Source organism: Onychomys torridus, chromosome 1 (assembly GCF_903995425.1).
Source record: "Onychomys torridus chromosome 1, mOncTor1.1, whole genome shotgun sequence".
Lineage (NCBI taxonomy): Eukaryota > Metazoa > Chordata > Mammalia > Rodentia > Cricetidae > Onychomys > Onychomys torridus.
The window spans coordinates 59,851,976-59,878,609 of NC_050443.1; the positions used below are offsets into that span (position 1 = coordinate 59,851,976).

The 26,634-nt window shown below is 49.5% G+C and overlaps 1 protein-coding gene across 1 annotated transcript in view; it reads left to right on the forward strand.

Annotated features, from left to right (window-relative positions):
- The window catches only part of Wdr93 (WD repeat domain 93), a 54,345-nt gene extending 28,377 nt beyond the window's left edge, over positions 1-25,968 (forward strand). Inside the window, exons 9-18 of the mRNA XM_036191601.1 lie at positions 168-252; positions 5,148-5,319; positions 7,412-7,479; positions 7,970-8,056; positions 9,212-9,331; positions 10,159-10,372; positions 12,440-12,503; positions 13,587-13,746; positions 14,079-14,283; positions 25,714-25,968. Of these exons, the coding sequence (XP_036047494.1) occupies positions 168-252; positions 5,148-5,319; positions 7,412-7,479; positions 7,970-8,056; positions 9,212-9,331; positions 10,159-10,372; positions 12,440-12,503; positions 13,587-13,746; positions 14,079-14,283; positions 25,714-25,813 (1,275 nt within the window). The 3' untranslated portion in view covers positions 25,814-25,968. The remainder of the gene's footprint in view (positions 1-167; positions 253-5,147; positions 5,320-7,411; positions 7,480-7,969; positions 8,057-9,211; positions 9,332-10,158; positions 10,373-12,439; positions 12,504-13,586; positions 13,747-14,078; positions 14,284-25,713) is intronic.
- The last annotated feature ends 666 nt before the right edge of the window (positions 25,969-26,634 follow it).

Genomic DNA, 26,634 nt, shown 5'->3' on the forward strand with positions numbered 1-26,634 from the left:
TATTTATTTATTTATTGCCAGAGCTGAGGACCGAACACAGCGCCTTGTGCTTGCTAGGCAAGCACTCTACCACTGAGCTAAATCCCCAACCCCAAGAATTGTTATTTTTAATGATTCTATATAATTTCCTTTGTTAACTTATTGGCTGCACCTTTCCCTTATTTTAGGACTTAAACATTTGTTTTAAAAGTGACCTTAAATTGAGTCCTCCAGTTTTCGTAATGAAGATTAAACCTCCTAAGCCCATAGCAGGTAAGTAAGAGAGAGGCAGCACTTGTTTCTTTAGCATTGATTTCCCGTTATGTCCCTCACTAGCAGCCCTGCACCACATCCTGTTTCCCTGCTTATCAGCAGCAATGTCTAATTAAATGCATAATTTTAACTCTGAGGCTCTAGGACTAAAAGCCAAAAGGAAACACAAATATTGTAAGGATCCAGTTAGTAGAATTAGGAGATCAAAGAAAGACATCATTTGTGATTGCTAGGCAGGATTAATTCATCCCCATATTTCTGTGTAAGTCATTATCACTCTTTTGCTTAGTGTCTGCAGCCAAGCATGGAGATCATTCTAGAAGCTGAAGGTCTACCAAGGGAGAGTGGAAGGAAACCACAGTACAGTATTTGAAGTACAGTAATTGGAAACATCTAGGACCATGAAAACAGAAAGGAATGTCTAGCTCTGCTTAGGGATAAACAAAGGCATCAAAGGACAGGATATTGGAGCAAAGTTTAGAAAGCTAAGAGTTGGCCAAAAAGAGGAGAGCAGTTAGCTATTATAAGCAGAGAATATAGAACATCTTGGCACTCACATGGTCTCAAAGACATACCAATAAAAATGTTTACCCACACCCATAGGCTACATAGCATTATTTACAAGGGCAGCAGACTGGTTAGATAACATCTAGTTTATATTTTTAAATTGTTATTATTAAGACATTCTCTATTCATTTTACATAGCAACCACAGATTCCCCCTCTCCTCCCTCCTCCCACCCCCAGACTTTCTCTCCAACCCACCCCCCATTCCAACCTCCTCCACGGCAAGGTCTCCCATAGGGAGTCAGCAGAGCCTGGAACATTCAGTTGAGGCAGGTCCAAGCCCCTCCCCCTGCACCAAGTCTGCACAAGGTGTCTCACCACAGGCACTGGGCTCCAAAAAGCCCTATCATGCACCAGGGACGGATCCCGATCCTACTGCGTGGGGGCCCCCTAAACAGTTCAGGCTAAACAACAACTGTCTCGCCTATCCAGAGGGCCTCATCTAGTATATTTATACAAAGGAATTCTTTGTAGCCATTAAAAATCAGAGAGAAGGGGCTAGAGAGATGGTTCAGCAGTTTAAGAGCACTGACTGCTCTTCCAGAGTACCCAGGTTCAATTCCCAGCACTCACATGGTGTCTCACAACTGTCTGTGACTCCAGTTCTAGGAGATCTGACACCCTGACACAGACATATATGCAGGCAAAACACCAATGTACAAATAAAAATAAATAAATTACTTTTTAAAAATCAGAGAGAAATGCAAAGGGCAAAGAATATCCATTAACTTCAAGCTGGAAATGTGGCTCAGCAGTTAATAGGTCCTGAATTCAGTTACCAGCACCCACACTGTAGCTCACAACCTCTGTAACTCTAGTTCCAGTGGGACTCAGTCTAACCTCTGTGGTTACCAGGGGCATGTACATGATGCACAGAAATACATGCAGTCAAAACATACACATAAAATAAATAAATTAAAATTTTTAATGCTTTATTTAAAAAAAAAAGACAGGTGGCACACACCTTTAATCCCAGCACTTGGGAGGCAGAGGCAGGATGATCTCCATGAGTTCGAGGCCAGCCTGGTCTATAGAGTGAGATCCAGGACAGGCTCCAAAGCCACACAGAGAAACACTGTCTCAAAAAACCAAAAATTAAAATAAAAAAAAAGATAGAAGTGTATTAGTGGGGGCTGGAGAGATGGCTTTGTGATTAAGAGCACTTACTGCTCTTGCAGAGGGCCTGAGTTCAGTTCCTGGCACCCACATGGCAGCTCACAACCATCTGTAACTCCAGTTGAAGGGGACCTGACACCTGATCAGGTCTCCTAGGACACCAGGCTTGCACATGCTGCACAGACGTGCAGGCAAAACACCATATACAGGAAATGAAAATTAACTAAAAATGTTTTGAAGAATATTAGTGATAGGACTCCAAGATTTGTTACAAGGGCTGGAGAGATGGAGCAGTGGGTAAGAGCACTGGCTGCTCTCACAGGTGCCCCACATTTGATTCCCAGCACCCACATGGTGGTTACAAGAATCAATAACTCCAGTTCAAGAGAATCGGCTCCCTCTTCTGACCTCTGAGGGCACCAAGAATGCATGTGGTGCACATATACATACATGCAGGCAACACACACATAAATAAAATAAATACATATAACTAAAAATGTTAAAGGTTTGTTGCAAAACTATAGTAATTAAGAAAAGATGAGGGCGGTGGTGGCGCACATTTGTAATCCCAGGACTCGGAGGCAGAGGCAGGCAGTTCTCTGTGAGTTCAAGGCCAGCCTGGTCTACAAAGTGAGTTCCAGGACAGCCAGGGCTACATAGAGAACCCTGTCTCATGTCTCAAAACAAACAAACAAAACAAGCAAAAAAAAAAATATATGAATCTGTAATCCTAGCATTTAGGGAGTCAGAGGCAGGAGGATCATGAGTTCAAGGTCATTGTCTGTCACATCTTGAGTTTAAGGACAACCTGAGCTACGAGAGATGCTGTCTCACAAAACAAAAGATGAGTGAGTGAATAACAGAGACATCAATGAAATATGGAAATACAGGTAGACAGAAAAAAATTATCAATCAGAAAAGCGGGCAAATGAAACAGGATAAAATACCTGACTATAAATCAATGGCCCCGGCATATTGGAGGTCACATTATAAGAACGGTCATTTCAGTAAATTGTGCTGGTTGTCCACGGTGAGACAAAGCCTGAGCCCTGCCTCATACCGTAGGTAAAACTAATTCCAGATGAATTGCAGAAGTCAGTATGAAAGACAAAACAGACAGACATTCTAGAAATTTAATTTCTAGGTAGGGAAAGACTTATTTTTAAAGATTTATTTATTCATTTATTTATTCATGTATCTTATGTATATATGAGTGCTCTGTCTTCATGTACACCGTAAGAAGGAATCTGATCCCATTACAGATGGTTGTGAGCCACCATGTGGTTGCTTGGAATTGAACTCAGGACCTCTGGAAAAGCAGTCAAGTGCTTTTAACCACTGAGCCATCTCTCCAGCCCTGAAGACTCTTTTAAAAGAAAGATTTACTTTAAATTAACTGTATATGTGTGTGTGTATATGTGGTTATGTGCATCGGTGGGTGCAGGTACCCATGGAATCCAGAAGGAGTTGAAGCCTCTGGAACTGGAGTTACAGGCATTTGTAAGCTTCCTAGCATGGATGTCCTCTACAAAAGCAGTATGTGATCTTAACCTCTGAGCCATCTCTCTAGAACTAGACTTCTCTCTCTCTCTCTCTCTCTCTCTCTCTCTCTCTCTCTCTCTCTCTCACACACACACACACACACACACACACACACACACACACACCACACTTTAAAAGGAAAACACATACAAATACAGTAAGAGGAAAGTCTGATTACATTAAAATTATTTTAAGTTGAGCTGGTGGTTTTGTGACCCAGCCCTCATGATGCAACCTCTACTTTGGGGCCAGACTATGCTACAAAGTGAATCTACTGACAGCCTGGGCTATGTACATCAAACAACAACAACAACAACAACAACAATAACAACAGTCAAGCGCAAAACCAAACAAAGAGCCCAGAGAGCATCTGTATGTCTAGGTGTATCATAAAAGCATGGAAGAAGGGCTGGGGATGTGGCCTAGTTGGTAGAGGCCTGCCCAGCCTAGGATCCAGCATTTATACTCCTTCGGGGAGTGACCATCCATACCTGTTTGCCTAGCTAAAGACCTGAGCAATTTCCTGGGATGTGGAAATCTCTAAGGAAGCTTTAGAAAAAACTGGGATGGATGGATGGATGGATGGATGGATGGATGGATGGATGGATATTTAGATAGATAGATAGATAGATAGATAGATAGATAGATAGATAGATAGAGAGTTGTAAGCAAATGTATGCCAAGAAACATGTATAAGCATGGCAGTAGGTCTGGGATATAGCTCAGTAGGTAAAGTGCCTGCTGCTTAAGTCTGATGATCTGAGTTCAGATCCCCAGAACCCACATAAAAAGTGAGGTATGGTGGTGTGTGCCTTATAACCCCAGTACTGGGAGGGAATGAGGGCAGATAGATGGATCCCTGAAGCTTCTTGTCCATTCAGCCTAGCTTAATCAATGAACTTCAAATTCAGTGAGAGACCCTGTCTCAAAAAAATAAAGATAGGGTTGGGGATTTAGCTCAGTGATAGAGCGTTTGCCTAGCAAGCGCAAGGCCCTGGGTTCGATCCTCAGCTCAAAAAAAAAAAAAAAAAAAAAAAAGACCCCTGATCTACCTCTACATCTACATACCTACAGTAACAAGTACATAGACGACACCACACACACACACACACACACACACACACACACACAGAATGGCGGTAGTGGACTGGGGTGTACTTAATGGTAGGGGGATTGCCTATTGTGCATGAGATCCTGGGTTTTATTCCTAGCTCTAGAAAGCAGAGGAGGGTGGTTTGGGGGTGCAAGGTTACTAGGAAGAATGGCAGGAAAGGTGACCCACAGGAGTCCTGTAGGGGAGGAGTGGGGGGAAGCCACGGAGACTGCAGGGAAGAGGGGCTTCAGCAATAGCAGGCAGCCGTTGCCGGGCTGGGGCCTTACTTTGGTGGAGAGACAGCAACACTGGCCTTGGCACACCATGGGCGTTTCCTTGACCTTTCTGCAGAAAGCCGGGGATACTGGGTTGCAGGGATAGAGAGGGAGAGCAGCTGCCCTCTGCCTGGGCTCTCTGGGCCTGTGCATTAAGGGAGAGGATGGCCAGGGCTGGATCCCTGGCTCACAGACCCACTGCGGACCAAAAGTGGGTTTCTGGGGTGAGGCTTCTGAAGGAAGCAGGGGGAACCAGTCAAGGGAAATGGGATTGCGTTGAGTCCTGGGATCTCTTCAATCCAGGCACCACATTTAAAAGCCCCCTGGAGATTATTTCGAAGACAGAGGACTACTGCGGGCTGGGCTCCGGGCAGAATCACTTCATCAAGGATGTGCAGTGGCAGCAACACAGGGAACTCTTCTATGCCTCCCACAAGAAGTACCTGGACGGGGAGTGGGAGGAGGAGCCACTCAGGTGAGCCTGAGGGTGGGGGGAGCCGCTCAGGTGAGCCTGAGGGAGGAGGAGGAGCTGCTCAGGTGAGCCTGAGGGTGGGGGGAGCTGCTCAGGTGAGCCTGAGGGAGGAGGCTGCCGGGCCCTGCTTAGCCACAGAGCTGCTGCTGACTCTGTACTCACTGGACCAAAGCAAGGATCCCTCTAAAACCTCTTTCTGGCTTGGGAGAACTTCAGCAGATTCTTTTTTAAAATGTATTTTAATTTTACTTAATTAACTTTTAAAATTTTTGCGTCTGGGTGTTTTGCCTCAATGTGTGTCTGTGTCCCGTGTACATGCAGTGGCTGTGGAGATCAGAAGAGGGCCTCATCCCCTGGAACTGGAGTTATAGACAGTTGTAAGCCATCATGTGGGTGCTAAGAATCTAAGTGCTCGCCGGGCGGTGGTGACACATGCTTTTAATCCCGGCACTGGGGAGGCAGAGGCAGGTGGATCTCTGTGAGTTCAAGGCCAGCCTGGTCTACAGAGCTAGCTCCAAAGCTACAGAGAAAAACCAAAGGAGGAGGAGGAGAAGGAGGAGGAGGAGGAGGAGAAGGAGGAGGAGGGGGAGGAGGAGGAGGAGGAGGAGGAGGAGGAGGAGGAGGAGGAGGAGAATAATCTAAGTGCTCTAGAAGAGCAGCCAGTGCTCATCACTACCAAGCACTCTGTCTAGCCCCAGCAGACTCTGGTGAAATGTTCTGTGGGCCTTGTTTAAATACAACCAGAGTGAAGACTGGGAACCAGCATTTTAAAGAAGGACTAGCTGTGTGGCTCAGTTGAACACTGTCTAATATGCCCAAAGCCTGGGTTCAAAGCCCAGCACCCCAGGCAAGGAAAAAGAAACAGGAGCATATACCTATGGAGATGAGAAACAGTCTTTAGATTCATGTGTGACATCTTTTCTAGTTCTTCCTGGTTTTCAAAGAGGAAAAGGCACACCGAGAGAAGGAAACAAAACGGGAATCCGATATAGCCATTGTGGGCATCCCTCCATTTCTTTTTGCTCTTGTGCAGCGCTGGGATCTACAGGACCCAGATGTGCCAGGCAGGACCTCTGAGTGTCACCCAGCCTTTCCGTGTCCTTCTAAATGTGATGTCACATAATCTATAGTTATCACAATGTGGCAGCAGTAACGTGTGCTAGCACCTCGGTCAGCAGGCCAGCCTCATTGCCCACGATCTGATGGTAAGAATCGCCCAGTGTCTGGAGCAGCCATGGTTTTAAGAACAGGCTTGCCTCACAGCTGTGTAGGACTTTGGAACATCCTTGTTTTCACATGACAAGTGAGACCTCTCATCTAGCTGGCAAGTGGACCTTGAATGTCTTTTCATCAGGACATGGTTCTGAAGGCTGAGCCTTAATGGCAGCCTTCTATTGTGAACTGAGACCCTCACCTGGCTTAATGGTGCCCACTTAGTTCCTACTACCCAGCAAGATATTTAGGGATCACATTAATTATCCACTGCAAACACTCCAAATAAGAGCCAGTTTATCAGTACTTTGAGTTTTGAGAACCCCTGGTGAGAAAGCATTTAGGAGTGTCACTCTCATCTGGTATTTAATTTATTTATTTGTTTGTTTGTTTGTTTATTCATTTATTCATTTATTTTTGTTTTGTTTTGTTTTGTTTTGCTTGAGACAGGGTTTCTCTGTGTTGTTTTGGTGCCTGTCCTGGATATTGCTCTGTAGACCAGGCTGGCCTTGAACTCACCGAGATCTGCCTGGTTCTGCCACCTGAGTGCTGGGATTAAAGGCGTGTGCCACCACTGCCGGCCCTCTTGTCTGGTCTTTAAAGGATCTCCTCTGAGGATAGAAGTGGCCTTTTAAAAGTGGGGCAGGGGACCTCCTTTGGCTGGAGCTCCCAGTGGCTTATGAGTGACCCACAACTTCATTAGCGTTGTCTTCATCTGTTTCCAAGGTCTGTGTGGCCCCTCAGCCCCAGCATGGGGCTGTCATGGGGCTCTGGGAGGCTCATTCTCAAAAACCAAGCCATTTCTGGTCGTAGTTACATATTGTGCCAGATTTCTTCTTGCCGAGGGGTCTACATGGTTCTGACTCCTGTCTGTCTTTCCTAGTAAGGCCACATTCCACTTCTTCACTAATGCCATAGCCCCAGCGCCAGTGGAGATCAAGAGCTCTTCAGGTAACCGAGAGGGACAGCGGTTGTCTGGGCAAAGGGGCTCTCCTGGAGAAGTGCCACATGGCAGATCTTGCATGGTGGGAAGGGGTGAAGGTGGAAACCAGGCTGCCAGCTGGCTCTTGGCAGTGTCTCTTTGGATATGTGTCCCTGAGCCCAACTTCCCTAAAATGGAAGCCACAGGACTTCAGGGAGGGACTGCCCTAGAAGGGCATGTGAGTATATGTCATGCTGCTTCTGGTTATAAACACATAACAGCCCGAACTCTGACACGCAAGTGGGTGTCTTTCTAGAAGATGTAAAATAGCCTCCCTAGGAATAACCTCCATGGAGGGACCAAACTGTTCTTCCTGGGAAGTCCTCCTTTCTGCTGAGTGGAACCTACTAGAACAAATCACTCCAGACTTCACAGCAGAATACATGCCACACAAGCCGGAGACTACCAGAGACTAATACCAGAATCTAATAATGCCCTTTCTTCTCTCCCCATCTCCAGGGGCAGCCAGTATCCTCGGCGTACACTGGACTGGAAGTCATAATTTCTTCCTCTATTCACTGAACAAAATTCTGAAGGATAAAACTGGTACTGTTTATTTATTTATTTGTTTGTTTATTCATTCATTCATTCATTCATTCATTCATTCATTTGGTTTTTTGAGACAGGGATTCTCTGTGTAGCTTTGGAGCTTTACCTGGAACTCACACTGTAGCCCAGGCTGGCCTCGAACTCACAGAGATCCACCTGCCTTTGCCTCCCGAGTGCTGGGATCAAAGGCACGTGCCTTGCCCAGGGTTCCGAGAATGAGCGCTTCTCCAGCTGAGCTGTGAGAGTGTGGCCCGAGGGAAGCAGAGCTATGCAGGCGGAAATGGGTGCTCAAGGCCTGTCCCCGGCTGTCACGGTTCTTGCCCGCAGTGACAGGGTGCAGAGTCCAGTGCACAGGCCCCGCAGAATGTACTGTGAAAGGAGAATGGGCCTGGCTTCAGCAGGCCGGTGCTTGGCCCGGCCCAGTGGACTGGGAAAGGTGCAGTTTCAGGGTGTTGCTCCAGGTACCAATTTCTTTTTTCTTTGAGACACAACTAAGTCATTATATGTCACTGTATGCTGAGTGTATTGGCTGTAAATAGCAAACTCCAGAGGGTTTGATACAGAAAAACCTTTGAAGTTGTGACCCAGGTAGTGATGTTGCCGGGCACAGCCATGGGCACAGCCCTACGTGCAGTCCACTCCGGACAAGGCCTTGAGTGGTACCTGTCTTTTACTGTCAGGCTGTGCCTTAGAAGTCACGTTAAGTATGCATGCAGAAGGAATTGCTTTCCTCTGACCCTCTCCCAAGCAGCCTGGCTTCGGACTCCACCCCTACCCCCACTTCCCCACCCTCTCACCCCGCTTGTCTACCGACTGGCTGTGGCTTGGTCAAGCCGCTTATGCCTCAGTCCTAGCTATGAAATGGGTTCTAACAGCCCCGCTGCTAGCACTCTTCTGAAAATTCAGTGAAATGCTACCCGCAACCTGTAACAAGCCTAACCATGTCCTGTGAGTGCCCGCAAGTGGCCGCTAAACGTCAGCTGTGACTTAGTTTACTCTAGGAAGGGAGCACACTGAAGGGAGAGGTGGAGAGTCTAGACAAGGGACTCCCAGAGCCCAGACCCTGGCTTGGGCAGACCAGTCTGGACCTCAGATTCCCCCGGTGGAGGCACTGGGCAGGGCAGGGCCTGACAAATGGTCTCTTCCCTCTAGACTGTGACAACGTGTGGCCCTGTGCTGCGCCCATTACAGTCTCTCAGACCAGCAGCTCCTCCTCCTACCTGGCCCTTGCCTGTGAGGATGGTGTGCTCATTCTGTGGGACCTGGCCCAAGGTGAGTTCTTCATCTCAGCCCTCGACTGAGCACCTGATGGGTCTTCTCGGTGAGACTCCAGGAGCTTGGGATTCCTTCAGTCACTTTCCGATCACAGTCCTCTTGGGACAGCTGGAACACTTTCCCAGTCCTGGCTCCTGGAACACACGCCTAAGCTCCATTGTCACGCTGAGAGCTTGCTCTGTGCCCAGCAGTGCACCAGGTCCTGAGGTGCACGGTCCTTGTTACACTGCAGAGAAGATATGGCTCCCAGCATAGCCTGAGAGGCCCTGCAGCAGCAGTATCCACCCCCCCCCCCCTCACCCTCATCCTCCCACCCCCACCCCCACTCCCTCACCCCCTCACTCCCCCACCCCCTCACCCCCCCATCCCCCACCCCCACCCCCTGCTCTCAGACAAAGCAGGTTTCCTTCCATGCCGCCAGTCAGCAGAAACTCTGAGGGACCAGGATATTGGTCGATTCTTGTTTGGCTGCACACACACATGCAGTTTCTAAAGCCCATCTGTATGCCTTGCATCATCCCTGGGCAGCTGTAGGACAGCTGGGCTGCACCTTCCTCCATTCCGTTGCTCTCTTCCCATTCCTCCTTAGCCTTGGTTCCCACCCCCCCTGCACCCCCCATCCCGTCCCCAAACCCCTCTCTAGGCATAAGACTCTCCAAGGTTCTTCTGCAATGGGCATAGGTTTTCCCCTTGCAGAGGCTACACATTGCTTGACTTGGTCCTTACCCCACACATGTCCCTCACACACTTCCTGGTCGCAGAACTAGAACCCATGACTGCTACCTCATCTTTTCTGATCAGTTAGAGTAAATTTTTCTCCCCAGGATTCCTCTTTGGGGTCATTGCTCTGCCCGAGGGGTGTTTCTGCGAAAGCATTCACTTCCTAAGATTCTTCCTGGTGCATGAAGGACGGAACATGTATCCTGAAGGCCCTGTGAAGTCTGAAATGATGTGTGTGGTACTGTGCACTAACGCTTCCCTCCACCTGGTGACAGCCAGCGGCACCAGTGGACCCACCAGCAAGGTGCTTGTTGAGAGGTCAGTGGCTTAGGGACAGGACAAGGTGATAACCTGCCAGACAGATGATGCTGTCCTATAGGAAAGACTGGCAGCCTCTGGCTCAGAGGCCATGGCCATAGCCACGGCTCTCCTGGCCGGAGCACAGTGGCATGTGGGTAAGGTACAGTTCTCTAGAAAAACTATCCCTTTCCTGTGCCATATGACCACAGAGAGGCTCAGTTCTCGCAAAATGGCTTTCATCAGTTCCCCAGAGATCTTTAAGAAAAAAAATGGTTTAAATAAGGCCAGGCACAGTGGCAGACACCTTTCATCTTAGCACCCAGGAAGCAAAGGCGCTGGGGCTACATAGTGAGACCCTGTCTCAAAAGTGTTTTTCTTTTTAAATATTATATGCATGCAAATGAATCCATACAGTGTGTGTGTGTGTGTGTGTGTGTGTGTGTGTAAGGATGGTGAGATAAACTCTGGACTCAGCTTAAACCAATCATCCTCTGTCCCCTAAGGAATCGATCACATCCTCTTCCTTTCTTTTTGAAGGTTGTTAACTATCAACTGCCACATACCAAACATCCCCCAGTACTACTGGCTGCAGAAAGCAGTCCTTCAACACCAGCCCCATGCCTGGAGTCAGCCAGATCGGTCTCCACTGGCCTTACCTAGCTTGCAGGCCAATGGCGGCTCATCCAGGGGCTAGGGCCTAGGGTAGCTTCTCTCCTACTCCTGGAAACTAGCAGGCTGTTGACCAGGAACCACGGGTTCCTGCTCTCCTTCCTTCCTCCTGCTCTCTCCTGCTGGCTGCCTGAGGCTTCCTCACATGCTGGTCTAAGCATGCCCATCAGCAAGGGAGGGCTACAGCAAAGCGCAAATGCTTCTCACACTTGAGGATTTTGTGATGTCTGCTAAGATCTTACTGGAGAAGCACGTGCCCTGGCTTTGGGAGGCAGAGGCAGGCATAAGAAAGCAATGTGGCAACTGAAAAAATCAAATATTTAGCAGCACCTCTCATAAAAACTGGGACTGCAGAGGTGGGTCAGTGATGAAAAGCGCTTGTCCTTCCAGAGGTCTTGGGTTGGGATCTCCACACCCACTTCCTAGCTGACAGCAGCATGTCACTCCAGTTCTCAGGCATCGGATGCCCTTTCTGTCCTCTGCAGGTGCCTCATGCACATGGTGCACAAACATACAAGCACTCATACACTTAGATAAAAATAAACCTTTTTTGATTTTTCAAGACAGGGTTTCTCTGTGTTACAGCTCTGGCTGTCCTGGAACTCACTCTGTAGACCAGGCTGGCCTTGAACTCACAGAGATCCGCCTGCCTCTGCCTCCCGAGCACTGGGATTAAAGGCGTGCGCCACCACCGCCAGCTTATCATTCCTTTGATTTAAAAATTTACCAAGGGGTTGGGGATTTAGCTCAGTGGTAGAGCGCTTGCCTAGCAAGCACAAGGCCCTGGGTTTGATCCTCAGCTCTGGAAAAAAAAAAAGAGAGAGAGAATTTACCACCTACATATGATTTTGCCTCTAAACAGTGCATTTATTAAGTTGTGTGTATTTAGGAAACTTATGCCTGGAATCTTATTCTATGAACCTCCAATTGGCTTTTTTCTTCTGTTTATTCTGACTTGCTTCATGACATTGATCATGAGAGCTCCACATGTTGGCACATGTCTCTCCAGTTTCCATTGTGTGTTATATTCTGTTGCTTAAGCAGTCTCCTGCTGGTGAGTTCCTATACTCTTCCTGGTTTGTTTGTTTGTTTTGCTACTATGAATGATCTCTTCACATATCTACTGGTCTACATCAACAGCATCTCTGGAGGCTGGAGAGATGGCTCAGTCGTTAAGAGCACTGGCTGCTCTTCCATAAGTCCTGAGTTCAATTCTCAGCAGCTACATGGTAGCTCACAGTCATCTGTAATAGGAGCTGATGCCCTCTTCTGCTGTACATGTGTACATACAAAATAGAAATAAATGAAACCCAAAAAGGAAATTTTAAACAAGTCTCCCTAGGATAAATACCTAAGAGAAGACAGTAAAAGTCTGAAACCTTTACAGCAAGGGAATGCCCCCTTTGTGCCCCACAGGTCCGTGACGCACCCGGAAGAAGCCATCTGTACAGTGGCCCCAGTCCCAGCTTTGCCTGGCATGGTAGGTTCTCAGGTCCTTAATCCTCTCCTGTGAGTGTGTTCATCATCCCTTCCAGCCCAGTGTGTGCTAGCTTTGCTTTGGGGTATGTGGATATGAAAGAAACTCCAAGGCTGGTGGCAGTCATGCTCAGCAGTAGAGGAAATGTTAGCAGGCCCTGGATTCCGTCCTAAGCACCAAATAAATACTAGAACACACCAAAGGGATTCGGCTCACATTTCATCAGGACACAAATCACCAAAGAGCTGCCTTGGAACCCAAGAAAGACTGACATCATATGTAACGTAACAGAGTAGGGACCACCTACCACAGATGTTGCAGAGGGGAGGGTAGTGTGGCAGGAGGGAACAGCAGAGCCAGAGAAGTTGAGACAGCATCGAAAGGTACTACCCAAAGTTCAGGTTTGGAGGTATGAAGAGGGAAGAGGTTGGGTGTGGGGCAGAGGGGCTAGCTTTTGTATGCTGGCAGAGGATGCAGATGTACCTCCTATCAATGAGACCCACAGCATGGAGAGGTGGGAACAGGGAACATCATCTTCTAAGCGGGACTAGAACCCACATGCTGACCTGCCTCTGGATGCAGCTGAAGGAGCAAAAGTCATCATGGCTGGTCCCGCCACCTTCTGCTGATTCCCTAATCCTTTCAGGGTCTATGATGGAGACACAGGCTAGCAAGAAAGTCCGTGATTTCCGGTGTGGCCTGGCAGAGGATGAGGCCCTATAGGCCCAGAGAGTCACAAGTCTACAAATGTCCATTCTGTGTCCACCAGCAGTTAATCACTGTCAAAGCTAGTGTACTGTTGGGTCCCTATAGTCCTCAGGAGATGAGTGGACCTGACAAGACCAGGAGAATGGGTTCATAAGTGACAGAGAGGGACCCCAGGGGCACACAGGAAGAGCCCTGAATAAGGGGGTAAGAGCACCCTGGACTGAGAACCAGATTTCTCCTTGTGGCAGTGAGTGTCTGAAATGGGACAGATGCCAGGAGGTAAGAAAGAGGAGTCCTGGAGCAGGGTCCCAAAGTGGCCTCGACCCTCTGCCTTTCTGTGAGAGCCAAGTCTGAGAGTCCTTCCCCTTGCTTTCCCAGGTGCTCATCTTTTCCAGGAACCACTCTATAAGCCTCCTGGATGTGGCCAAGGCCGAAATCATCTGTGCCTTTGCAGCCCCTATGCACCCCCCCCAGCAGGAGATGCCCTGGAAGCCATTGTTTGTCATATCTCCACATCATCCATATTTTCTGCTTCATGGTATGGAAGGGACTGTGAGGGCAGCTACCCAGTGCTGGGGCCTCCTAACACTCTTCCCCGACTTTTCCTGACCTCCCACAAAAGCTTGGCCACAGTTACTCGGTTGCCTCCTCAGTCCCCTCTGCCCCAGGCCAAAAGAGGCTGCAGCCTGGTTCCCACAAGGGTCTTTGATAAAATGCTGGCAAGGTCTTTATTCTGCGTAATTAAGTATTTTGCTCCCAACCCCAGCCAGGTAAGCCGCTCCATACACAGAGGACAGTCCCACAGCCTGAAGCCCCTAGCCCCGTAGAGAAGGCAATTCCACAGAACACGGTGTTCTCCTTTCCTAACAGGAGCTTGCCCAGATTATATCGCCACACCTACCGATGGTGCCAAGGACACCCCAGATTCTGTTTTCTGTTTTAATTTTGAGGACTATCCCCTCCTGAAAGATATCTCCAAAAATTGCACCATTTCTCAGAAGGACTTGGAAGGTAACCAGGCCTTCTCTCAGATGATGCCGCTGGAGAAAAGATGTGAGCAGCTCCTCCAGAAGAGGTAAGGCCCCGCCAGCCGTGGGGTGTGTCTGGTGAGCCGTCACGGAGTGTGGATTGCGGTTAAGAGCCTTTCCATACTTCATTACTGCTAACTGAAGGGTTTTCACCATGTGAGCCAACCTATTCGACTCTGTGAGCTAGCTCTAGGTCGGTTCTTTTTGTTTTTGTTTTTCGAGACAGGCTTTCTCTGTGTAGTTTTGCACCTTCCCTGGAACTCGCTTTGTAGACCAGGCTGGCCTCAAACTCACAGAGATCCCCCTGGCTCTGCCTCCCGAGTCCTGGGACTAAAGGCATGTGCCACCACTGCCTGGCTCTAGGTCTGTTCTTAAGAGAAGTAACTGGCTCTTCCAGAGGACCCAGGTTCTATTCCCATCACTTACATGGTAGCTTACAACTATCCTGGAACTGGCCCCTTCTTCTGGCTCCCGTTGGTCCCAGGTATGTACTGGTGCACAGACATGCAGGCAAAACACCTATATGTTGGGGGTAGAGACCCAAAGACAAATCAGCAGGACCATAGTCTGAATTGAGAGTCTGTATCAAGCCGAGAGAACAACACTTCTCATAAAGCAGCCGCAAATGCATTCTACAGGGATTTTAAAGGCGGTGAACACAGAAAAACTACATCCTGAATGGCAGTTGCAGGGGGAAGAGAAGCAAGCAAGCAGTTTAGCAAAAGCCCCAAACCTGCAGTTAACTGGAGCATTTCAACCCCAAGTTTCTAGAACAGGATTTGGTACTTTCCCATGGGGCTTTTAACAGCAAGGGCCAGGGGAGAGGGGGGTCTGCTTTAGGTTAAACCAAAGATGGCCCCCGCTTTAGACAAGATGAAGAAACACTTGACCTGTCATGCTACACACATAAAATAAAACAATGTTCTCTTTAAAATAAACAAGGTGAATGTCTCTTGAAGAGCATGCATCCATGCCCATGTACCTGTAGGAACACACAGCCATACTTATATACCACACACAAAAAGAAAAGGAGTAAGAAAGGAGAGAGGGAGGGAGGGAGGAGGAGGGAGGGAGGGAGGGAGGGAGGGAGGGAGGGAGGGAGGGAGGGAGGGGAGGAGGGAGGGGAGGAGTGCTTTAGTCAAGTTTCCTGCCGTGACCCTTCTTTTTCGTTCATTCATTCATTATAACATTCATTATAGCAGGTTCAGCCAACTATAGCCATTGGGCCACACCAGCACATTTACTCATTTTGAAAATTACAGGGTTTTTGTTGTTGTTGTTGTTGTTGTTGTTGTTGTTGTTTTTGTTTTTTGAGACAGGGTTTCTCTGTAGCTTTGGAGCCTGTCCTGGACTAACTCTGTAGACCAGACTGGCCTTGAACTCACAGAGTGCCTGGCTCTGCCTCCGAGTGCTGGGATTACAGGCGTGTGCCACCACCGTCCAAAAATTACAATGTTTTGTTGGGTCCTGGGATTTGTGTGCTGGTCAAGTGCTCTAGTCTAGCCCTGAGCCATACTCCCACCTCCTATTATATTATATGAATTGGGGTTTTTATTCTTTGAGAATTTCATAGATATACCCAATATATTTTCATCATATCCATCCTCTCCTGCCTTTCTGCACCCCCTCTCAGCCCTCACTGCACACCCCCTTCCAACTTCATGTACTCTGTTGTTGGTGTTTTTTAAACCTCTGAATCCGGCTAGTGCTTCCCATGTGCACATTGGTGTAGAGTCATTCATTAGAGCATGGGCAACCGAACAGGGGCTGCACCCTGAAGAAAAACGGCTTCCCTCCCACAGTACTCATCAACTGCCAGGAGCTTCTCTGATAAGGGCGGGACTCCCGGACCCCTTCCTCATCCACACTGTAGTGCTGACTGGCTTGCTCTGTGGAGTTCTTGTATAGGCAACCACAGCTGGTGAGTGCGTGGGGCAATGGTTCCGTCATGCTCAGAAGACCTTGCTTTACACTGACCTCTGGCTCCTGAAAACTGTGTCCCACTTCTTCCTTGACATTCCCCGTGCCTGGGTGGGAAGGGGGTGACAGAGATGTCAATTCAGGGCTGAGCACTCTGCATTCACTTAATCTCTGCATTTGGACCAGTTGTGAATCTCTGTAGTGACTGCCACTTTTGCCAGTGCAAAAGAAACGTATTTATGAAGGCTGAGAGGTGCACTGATAATGTGGGTGTAAAGACAAGTATTTAGAGAACAGTTTAATGCTATGTCCGTTTAGCAGAATACTGTAGTAGTAAGTTCTCCCTTAGGGCCTATGACCTCCCCAGGGACGGGTCTCTGGTGAGGTTTACAGTACCAGGTATGAGCTCCCTTCTGTGGGGCGGGCCACAGAAATCTAGTTTTTAACCATGGTTGGTTACCCCCATACCGTCATGCCACTGTTACACCAATGGACACATCCCGTCCAGCTGGTTGTTACTGTAGCTCTCAGGGTTCACGGCCGGGTAAGACTGTTAGTGACTTGTCTCCCTGCGCAGCCTACAGAGCACTCTCTGGTACTATAAACACTAGCCAGCAGGGAGGAAACTCCCAATCCAGTACCAGCTTGCTTTCTCCATGTGCTATGATCAAAGTGTATGGTGTCTTCAAAAACAGTGTCTTACCATCAAGTTCTAGTGGGCCACTAAGGACAGTGGCAGTGTCCTGTAGTGTCGAGGGGCAGGCGTCTGGAACTCCCCTGACATCTAGCACTGGGCTTCTGCCAGGAACATTCTCTCTGTGCAGGACCTACTCGTTTTCAGTCAAGTCTTATCGGAACACAACTTTGCAGATAACCTGTGGCTGCTTGTGTGCTACCATGGCAGTGGTAAGTGGTTGCCATGGAAACCACATGACTCTTGAGGTCTGAATTGTTTGCTCTCTGGCCATTTATAGGAAATGTTTGAACACCGCTGACCTTTGACCTCCTTTTCTCCATCATGGATGGTGTTATGGGCGAATTTCTCCTCTTTTATTTATTTCCACTTTCTCCAATCCTTTTGCTAGCTTTCCTTTCTGCTCAAAAAGCCCAGTGAACAGCACTCAGACTTCTGGGAGGAACAGGAGTCTCTTCCAACCATCTCACAGGACATTTCAGGGACGCAACGGTTCCTTGATGGTTCCTATGGCGGTCCGGCCACTTCTTTTAGGTGGGATGGGGTCATTGGTGGGTCTCTGTAGCCTCAGCCCTGGCCTGACATTCCAGAGGTCCATTCCCTTCCAAGACCTCTGTCCTCATAAAAAGTGGCCTGTGAGCTTCTGAGGTTTCTTCAGGCCAGTCCATCAGACTATCTCTCCTTTCTTCATTTAGACCTCTCCCCCAGGAAGTACAATGACCAAACTATAGAGGTTTGACGCCAGACAAGCCTGGGCTTGAATTCTCACTCTCCCAATTACTAGCTGTAAGACCTGACTGGTCACCCTTTCAGAGCCTGTCTCCATGCTCACTTAAAGCACAGGTACATGGGGTTGGGGATTTAGCTCGGTAGTAGAGCGCTTGCCTAGCAAGCGCAAGGCCTGGGGTTCAATCCTCAGCACCAAAACAAAACAACCCCCACCCCACCCCCCAAAGAAGCACAGGTATAGAGTACCTGCCACCTGCCAGGCCATGTCATGGACATTTTGACTAGGCCTAACTTCTGGGGCTTGTAGGTGAGCTAGTACATACAAAATGCCAGACAGGTTGTTTCTTAGTCAGTGTTCTATTGCCATGAAGGACACCAAGACCAGGGCAACTCTTTCTTTTTTTTGGTGGTGCATGCCTTTAATCCCAGCACAGGAAGCAGAGACAAGTGGATCTCTGTGAGTTTAAGGCCACCCTGGTCTACACAAGAGTTCCAAGCCAGCCAGGGCTCCATAATGACACTGTGTTTAAGAAAGAAAAAAAAGGGTTTGGGGATTTAGCTCAGTGATAGAGCGCTTGCCTAGCAAGTGCAAGGCCCTGGGTTCCATCCTCAGCTCCACATATAAAAAAAGAAAGAAAGAAAGAAAGAAAAAAAGCAAAGCAGAGCAAATAAGGACACCCTGGAATACAATGTCTAAAGCCTTTCCTCTCAGGCCTTATTCCATCACGTGACCCTCTCTAGAAAAAACAGAGGTGGGTAAGTAGCAGGGTCTGGGGATGTAGCTTGGTGGATTAGTATTAGTATGCACTAAGTCCTAAGTTTGACCCTCAGCACCACATAAACCTGGTAGGGCAACTCTTATAAAGGAAAACATTTAACTGGGGGCTTTTTTACAGTTTCAGAGGTTTAGTCCGTCATCATCATGGGGGAGAACATGGTGGGGAGGCATAGTTGGAGAAGTAGCTGAGAGCTACAGCTTGATCCCCAAAGGGAGGGAGAGAGAGACTTTTGAAACCTCAAAGCCCACCCCCAGTGACACACTGTTTCAAACAAGGCCACGCCTCCTGATCCTTCTAATCCTTTCAAACAGTGCCACTCCTGGTGACTGAGCATTCAGATATATGAGCCTCTGGGGCCACTCTCATTTAGACTACCACAGGTTGTTTCCTCTAGAAATAGCAGGTATGATGTGCCCATCCGTTAGAATCAGCATGCCTCAGAGATGAGTCAGAGGTTAAGAGCGCTTTGCTGCTCCTGCCAAGGACTGGAGTTTGATTCCCAGCATCCACATGATAGCTCACAATTGCCTGTAACCCCAGTTCCAGAGGCTATGACATCATATTCTGGCCTCTGAGGGTACTGCATGCATGTAGTGCACACACATTTATGCAGGCAAAACACTCAAACGCATAAAATAAAATCTAAAAGAATGTTTAAAAAAATCAGAATGCCTGGGAGAAATCCTGAATATGACCACTAGGGGCAGCACTGAATATGACCGCTAGGTGGCAGCACTGAATATGACCACTAGGTGGCAGCACTGAATATGACCGCTAGGTGGCAGCACTGAATATGACCGCTAGGTGGCAGCACTGAATATGACCACTAGGTGGCAGCACAGCTCCCCTCTGCTTTCTCTCTCAGCGACTGGGCACAGCTATCCTTTTTTTCTAGAAAGGAAGAGAGGGTCTTTGCCTGCGGGGCTGGTTTCCACCACTGAGCTGTGCTCCAGCCGCTTACCTGCTTCACCCTCCCTCCGTCGTGCTGAGCAGCAGGCTTACGTGGCTCTCAGCACCTCATGGGAGGAAGTGTGCCCTCTGATGAAGAAAGAAGCTTGGTTCTTGGAGGAGGAGGGGACTGTGGACAGGGGCCGTTTGTCAACACCGCCGGGTTAGAGGTTTGGCAGCTGTGCTCAGGAGCTCTCTTGGACCCTGGGGACCTGCTCTTCAGATGAATTTAGGGGAAAGTACCATGCTGTCTACACCGTACTTCTAAACTACCCAGGGAAGTATTTATAGACAGAAAGGGAGAATGGTGAGCGATGGTGAAATCTGGGGAAATGTTTAGAGCGCCAGGGAGCTAGAGCTAAGGACGGCGAGTGTGGGTGAAGTTCACTGTGCTCTTTGCACCCTTTGCAAGGGTTTGAAGGTTTTCCAAAGGAAAAGACGGGGGGTGGTGGCAGGGGGATGACAAACTGGGATCGACAGCGCCGTCCTGGTTTGGGGTGGGAAGATGGGGAGCGTGCACTTGAATGAGCACTGGTGACGTGGGTGAGGAGCAGGCGTGGTGGTTTTCTTTGCGTTTTTCCTCTCTGCAACTTTCCTACAAAAAGCCTCCGCTGCTTTGGCAAACAGACAGTCGGGAAGGGATGTCTCAAGCATGAGAACAGGCTGTGGCTGTGGGCTGGTGCTTCCCCGGGGCTTCTGGTGCTCCCAGGCTGGTTGGGTGTCTGTGAACTCCCAATGTAATGAGCTTGCTTCCCTGCATTTCTGTCTATTCTTAACCAACCTCCTCCCTTTGGCGATTAGAAAGGGTGACATTTCCCACTTTACCCAAAGGTCACAGCTGGAATCTGGACAACTCGCTTCCCTCTGGCCACAGACTGACGTTTCTTTCTTTCTTTCTCTTTCTTTCTTTCTTTCTTTCTTTCTTTCTTTCTTTCTTACTTACTTTCTTTCTTTCTTTCTTTCTTTCTTCCTTTTTTTTTTAAGCTGAGGATCGAACCCAGGGCCTTGCGCTTGCTAGGCAAGCGCTCTACCACTGAGCTAAATCACCAACCCCAGACTGGCATTTCTAACCAAGTGATCCTGTCACAGAGCCGCTAAGCCCAACTCCAGCCTAGGAGAGTTGCTTTAGGAGTAGAACTATGGATTAATACAATCAATTCCCATGGTTACAAAATGAACCCGGAAGCCAGGCATAGCAGCACATGTCCATAACCTCGACGCTTGGGGAGCTGAGGCAGAAAGGTGGAACTCTGAGACCACTTGGGCTACTTAGGGAAACCCTGTTCTAAAATCAGAAAGAAAATAAGAAGTGTGTGTGTGTGTGTGTGTGTGTGTGTGTGTGTGTGTGTGTACACATACTTGTAGAAATTTGAAAGACATGAATATGCAAAAAAGAAACTTAAATAACCCATAACCCTACCACCCCAAATCATCAGCACTATCCCTAACATCTCCTTCCTGGTCACTCCACTTGGTGTGTTCACCAAGTTAAGGTCATGGTACATGCTCACTCTTTTGTCCGAGTTTCTGTTGCTCCAGAATATAACTTTCTGCGAATGTGTGCATGCATGTACAGGTTCGTCTAAGGATGTGCATGCACATGGGTGGGGTGCCTATAGAAGCCAGTGACACAGGCGTTACTCCTCCTTACTCCTGGGATCAAACTTGGGTCTCTGTGGTTGCGGAGCAAGCTCTTTGTAGATGGACCACCTTCCCAGCCCTAGTTTCCAGAGGTAACTTTATTGTGCTGTCAACCTCCTGACACTGTAATAAGACACCTGAGATGATCAACACATGAGTAGAAAAAGTTCGCTTTGGCTTGCAGTTCTGCAGATTTCAGTCCGCAATCGTTGGACCGTTAGCTGGGAGTCTGTGGTGAGGCAGCATGTTACAGTGGGGAGCATGGGGCAGGATAAGACTGCACCCCATGACACTCCAAGCAAAAGGAGGGGGAGGAAAGGCTGGGGTCCCACAATCCCCTTTGAGGTGCATCCCCAATAACCAAACCCCCCACTGAGCCCACCTCTTAATGTGTCCCCACTTCCCAGTAGCACTACACTGGGGTCTAAGCCTGTAACACATGGACCTCTAGGGCCGCTCAGTATCCCAGCCACAGCATTTGTAAATATGGTTCCCATGACTCATTTTCCATGGGATGGATGTGTATGACTGACTTCCTGCCTCTGTAATTCGGCTGCTTGGATAAGGAGGAAGAATGTTCTTTCTGCCCTGCCCCCCACCTCTGGAACACTGAGGCCATCCTGAACCCCAGCAGGAATGGAAGGGACTCTTGGCTCCTGCCTCCCTCCCTTTCTGCACAGTTAGCTCCTGGGTTCCAGCCCAGCCTCTCCCTGGAAAGGCCCCAGCAGCTGGCCGGAGTGCAGAGGGCCAAATGTCCAGGGACCTTTTACAGAGAAGAGGGTTGCCATCAGCAGGGCAGACCCGCATGGCATTGTGAGGCAGTGGGAATGCTGAAGAACCTGTGGGAGCTGAAGAGGACAGAGTGTGCTTGGGGCAGGCCAGCTCCCTGCTTACCTGAGGGTTGAATTGCCGGAACATTTACAGGGCTCTGAGCTTGGTATTTGAGGCACATGCTTTGGTCATTCACAGACTGTTTCGCTTGCTCTGAGACATAACATCTAGGCCTGCAGAGGGTAACTCCACAATGCTGAGTGGAGAGAGTCCTCTGACATGCTGGGTGTTTGAGCACACACATGTTCACACCTTCATGCTGTCCCTAGCTGTCGGCTCACCTCTGTACACACACACACACACACACACACACACACACACACACACACACCACCACCACCACCAGTACACATGTACACACACAGGTATGCATATACACACGAGCATATCCATGAACACATACCCAATGCCTTTATTTCCCTTCTGTCTCTATGATCTTTTCTGCTTATTCCTTATCTCTGGTTTTTGTTTGTTTGTTTGCTTTTATTTTTTGTTTTTTGTTTTTTGCCAGAGCTGAGGACCGAACCCAGGGCCTTGCACTTGCTAAGCAAGCACTCTACCACTGAGCCAAATCCCCAACCCCCCTTATCTCTGAAGTTAATTGTCATTCAGTCCAAAACTAGACGAAGCAGGGGCTGGAGGGATGACTCAGTGGTTGAGAGTACTGCTGCTCTTCCCGAGGACCCGAGTTTGGTTCCCGGCACCCATATGGCAGCTCACAAATGCCTGGAACTCCAGTTCCAGGGGCTCTGACGCCCTCTGCTGGCCTCTGCGGCACCAGGCACTCATGTGGTGTGCATACATGCATGGAGGCAGAACACGCACACGAATCTCTAACCACCACAACTGGGTGACAGTGAGAGCCCACGCGGCGATGGATTCAAAGTCTCACACTTGCAGCTGTCTGTCCAGATCATTTTCACAGAGCTACAGTAGGACTTCTGCAAACAGCCAGTGTGAACCGAGCCTGCCTTTAGAGCCCGGCAAGGAGGCCAGGTCACACTGATCGTGCTCCCCTCCTGGCAGGCCGCTGTTCTCGGCGGGCAGGTGCCTAGGTCACCATTTCCACAATCCTGGACTCCCTGTCTGTTTTGGTGTCCCCATCTCTAGCCAGGACAAACTTTTGGTTAGCTTGGAGGATGCCAGAAACCAGACAGGGGCAAAAACGTCCTCATCTTGGGTTGGGGATTTAGCTCAGTGGTAGAGCGCTTGCCTAGCAAGCGCAAGGCCCTGGGTTCGATTCTCAGATAAAAAACAAACAAACAAACAAACAAAAAACCTTCCTCATCTTTCCGGCCAAATACCAGCCCCGGCAAGGCCCAGGCTGTACCACTGGCTGCCAGGGCTGGGCTCCTGGGTGGCCCAGGGTCTCTGCCCCAATAACCCTTCATCTGTGAGCTCACTGGTGGGCTAACCCACTGCTGAATTAGCTTCCCGGTGATCCGGTCACCCCTTAGCAGCACCACTAACTGGGGGCCAAGCTTTTGACACATGAACTTTTGAGGGGATGCGCTAATCTAAATGGCTACCACACACCTGGTTGTGTCTTGCCCCAAAACAATGAAGGACCCATGAAGTACCATCGTGAAGAGAGGACCCCTATGTGGGGGTGATGGAGAGGAAAGGGTGTCACCCCCTGGAGAGCCTTGTGGGGGTTCCCCCTTCTTCCTCATTGCCAAGTACTCAAAGGAATCACACTGTAGGTGGCCATGGCCACTCTGGATGACCCAGCTGCCTCTACTCTGGGTAATGCAATCTCCCATAGTCTCTGCCTTAGCTCGTCCCTTGCTGCCTTCTCAGGGTCCCCAAAGTCACCCCCTCTGCTCTCCATGACTCCTGACTCAGACACAGAAGCCTGCTCATACCCCAGGCTGAGAGCTGCTCCTCAGCCTAAGGCCCCAGTACACCTTCTTCCCAAAGCTTGCTTGCTTCCTTCCACATCTCCCTCTCCATCTGGTGGCAGCCCCCTGGCTCCCCCTCTCTTCCTGTCAAAGGCTTGTCCTTGTCAGGAGATAATGGCAGCATGTTCCCATAAGGGCAAACAAACAAGCAGCTGTCCCCTTAGCTCCAGACCAGAGCCCAGCAGGCTCCTGGGAGTGCAGGCTGTACACCACAGAGTGCCTGGAAGCTGCTTGGCCAAGTGGGCTGGCCTACCTGCAGGCCAGATCCTCAGAGGTGAAACTTTAGGGTTTGGTGACACACACATCTGAGTTTCCATTTGCGCCCCCCCCCCCCGCCCTTCCCCTCTCCCACAGACTACAGGAACAGAATCAGAAATGCACAGAGTGTAGTCTGGAACCCACTGCCAGGATTGCGCTTCTCTCTTGTTGTGAAACTTGGCCTGCATCTTTTCAACTTTGTCTGTCAATTTGAAGAGTTCTTTGTCAGCCAGGCATGATGGCACTTGCCTGCAATATCAGCACTCAGGGGACAGAGTGGTGAGGCCAAGTGAGGCCAGCCTGGTTTACATAGCGAGTGTCAGCCCAGCCAGAGCTACATAGTAAGATCCTTTCTGGGGAAAACACACACACACACACACACACACACACACACACACACACACACACACACCTTTTCCTATTTTGTCTTCAGAGAAACCAAGAGCCTGGAAACACCTCACCTAGACCCTAAGCTCCCATACGTGTCACAGAGCCAGCTCTGCCTCCTGTCTCCCTTGGGTTTGGGTTTGTTCCCTGTCCTTAGTAAAGAGTTTCCACATCCAGCTCAGTCTGAAATGCGGCTGTGGCCTGAGAGCCAGGAGGGACAGTGTGGGAGTCTGATTCTGGCGCCTACTAGCAGTCACTATGGCAAACCTGAGACCTTTGAAAATGGGACTGAGAAGGGTAAAGAAAGCATGGGTGGCAGGGCCTTTAATCCCAGGTAGAGGCAGACAGGTCTGTGAGTTCAAGGCCAGCCTGATTTATGGAGTGAGTTCCAGGACAGCCAGGACTACACAGAGACCCTATCTTGAAAACTATTAAAAAAACAAAAACAAAAACAAAGAACAGTCTCTGTTTGTTGGCAGGTCCAGAGAGAAGGCCAATGAGGCATCTGAGCATGCATTAATCTTATAAATCTTTCCAAAGACTATTTTTAGAGCCAGGCATGGTGACACAAACCTTAATCCAAGCACTTTGGAGGTAGAGGCAGAGGTGTGTGGATCTCTATGAGTTCAAAGTCAGCCTGGTCTACATAGTGAGTTCCAGGACAGCCAAGTGTATATATTGTTTGTTAGATTGTTTGTTTTAATTTTGTTTGTTTGTTTTGATGGGTATGGGAACAAGGGTCTTGGGAATGCTAGGCAGGTGCTCTGTCGCTGAGCCAAATCACCAGTCCTTGGTGTTTCCTGTCAGCCCTCTTTGAAAAGGAAATTTTATAAACTGTGTGCATGTGTGTGTGCTCGTCTATGTATGTACCATGAGCATACATGTGTCTGTGAGGGCCTCGTACCCAGAACTGACATTGTAGGTGATTGTGACCGTCTCATGTGGGTGCTGGGAGCCAGACCTGGGTCCTCTGTGAGAGCAGTGAGCACTCACAGCCCCTGAGCCGTCTCTCCAGCCCCTGAATTCTCATTTCTAAAAGGCTGGCCTTAGACCTCAGACCTCTCCAGATGTGAGTCACAGTCTCTGTGCTTAGGTCTGGTTTCTGCTACTCAGTGTTTGCCTTGCTGTAATGCATGATCGCCCTCCTTTAGAAGGCAGAGTGATTCCCGTGGGTGTCCAGTGTGTGCACGGCCTTCTGGGTGCCCATAGAGCAGCAGGCCTGCCCTTCTCAGTAAAGGTCTTCCTGTTGCACGTCAGGCTGAGGGGACAGAGGTGAAGCCAGTGTGTCACCTTCCAGAGTGTCCTGCCTGAATGCTCATGGACAGCCAGGGGACCAGGGGACCGGGTGGCTGGGGTGACAGCTCTCATTGCTGGTTGTGTGGCCCTCAGCTTCCAAAAGCTACTGAAGAGCCAGACGAAAGAGCATGGGCAGTGGATGCGGCTGCGGAGGTACTCCATTTTTCTCCAGAAAGAAAACTTAAAGAAGTGACCACGCTGGGACTCCCCGGGACACCCGGAAGGCAAAAAGACAGTGACAAAGAGCCACACTGAAAGCTTGGTACTTCCGCAGAGCCAGTGGGGCCAACGGATTTTGAGGACCCTCGAATACTGAATGCCTCATGGAGGTTGAGCTGTATGACTCAAATAAACAGACTGTCAACTGCTGTGCATGTGGCTTATCACTGCCCCCCAGCCCTGACTGCAGCCAGGCCCAGCTCCTAGTGAGGATGCTAGCTACATAGGCCAAGGAGAGCCACTGCCCCGAGCAAGCCAGCCTGCCTGCCAGCTACGGTGTGGCCCCTTTTCTTTCCACACCTCTATCCCCCTGGAAGCTGTTCTTCACAGAATCTCTTTGTGTAGCCCTGTGGGAAAATATGCATTTAGCATGACCAAGGCCCCGGGTTAGGTGCCCCAGAAGAACACGAAGGAGGGAGAGCCAGAAGAGTGGAGGCGAGTGGAGGGATAACCTTAGGTCACACAGACTTGGGAGGCGGGGTCGGAGAGTCGGGACCTGGTGGGAGATGGGCCACCGGGCCTCCTGGGGAGAGAGGAGGGGAGAGAGGAGGGGAGAGAGGAGGGGAGAGAGGAGGGGAGAGAGGAGGGGAGAGAGGAGGGGAGAGAGGAGGGGAGAGAGGAGGGGAGAGAGGAGGGGAGAGAGGAGGGGAGAGAGGAGGGGAGAGAGGAGGGGAGAGAGGAGGGGAGAGAGGCTGCTGGCTCCTTTTCAGAACTGCCCTGCGGAGAACAAGGCCACACTCCCAGCGGCCCAGGGACATGCCTGTCTCTCAGGACACCGTGTGGTCACGTTGAGAA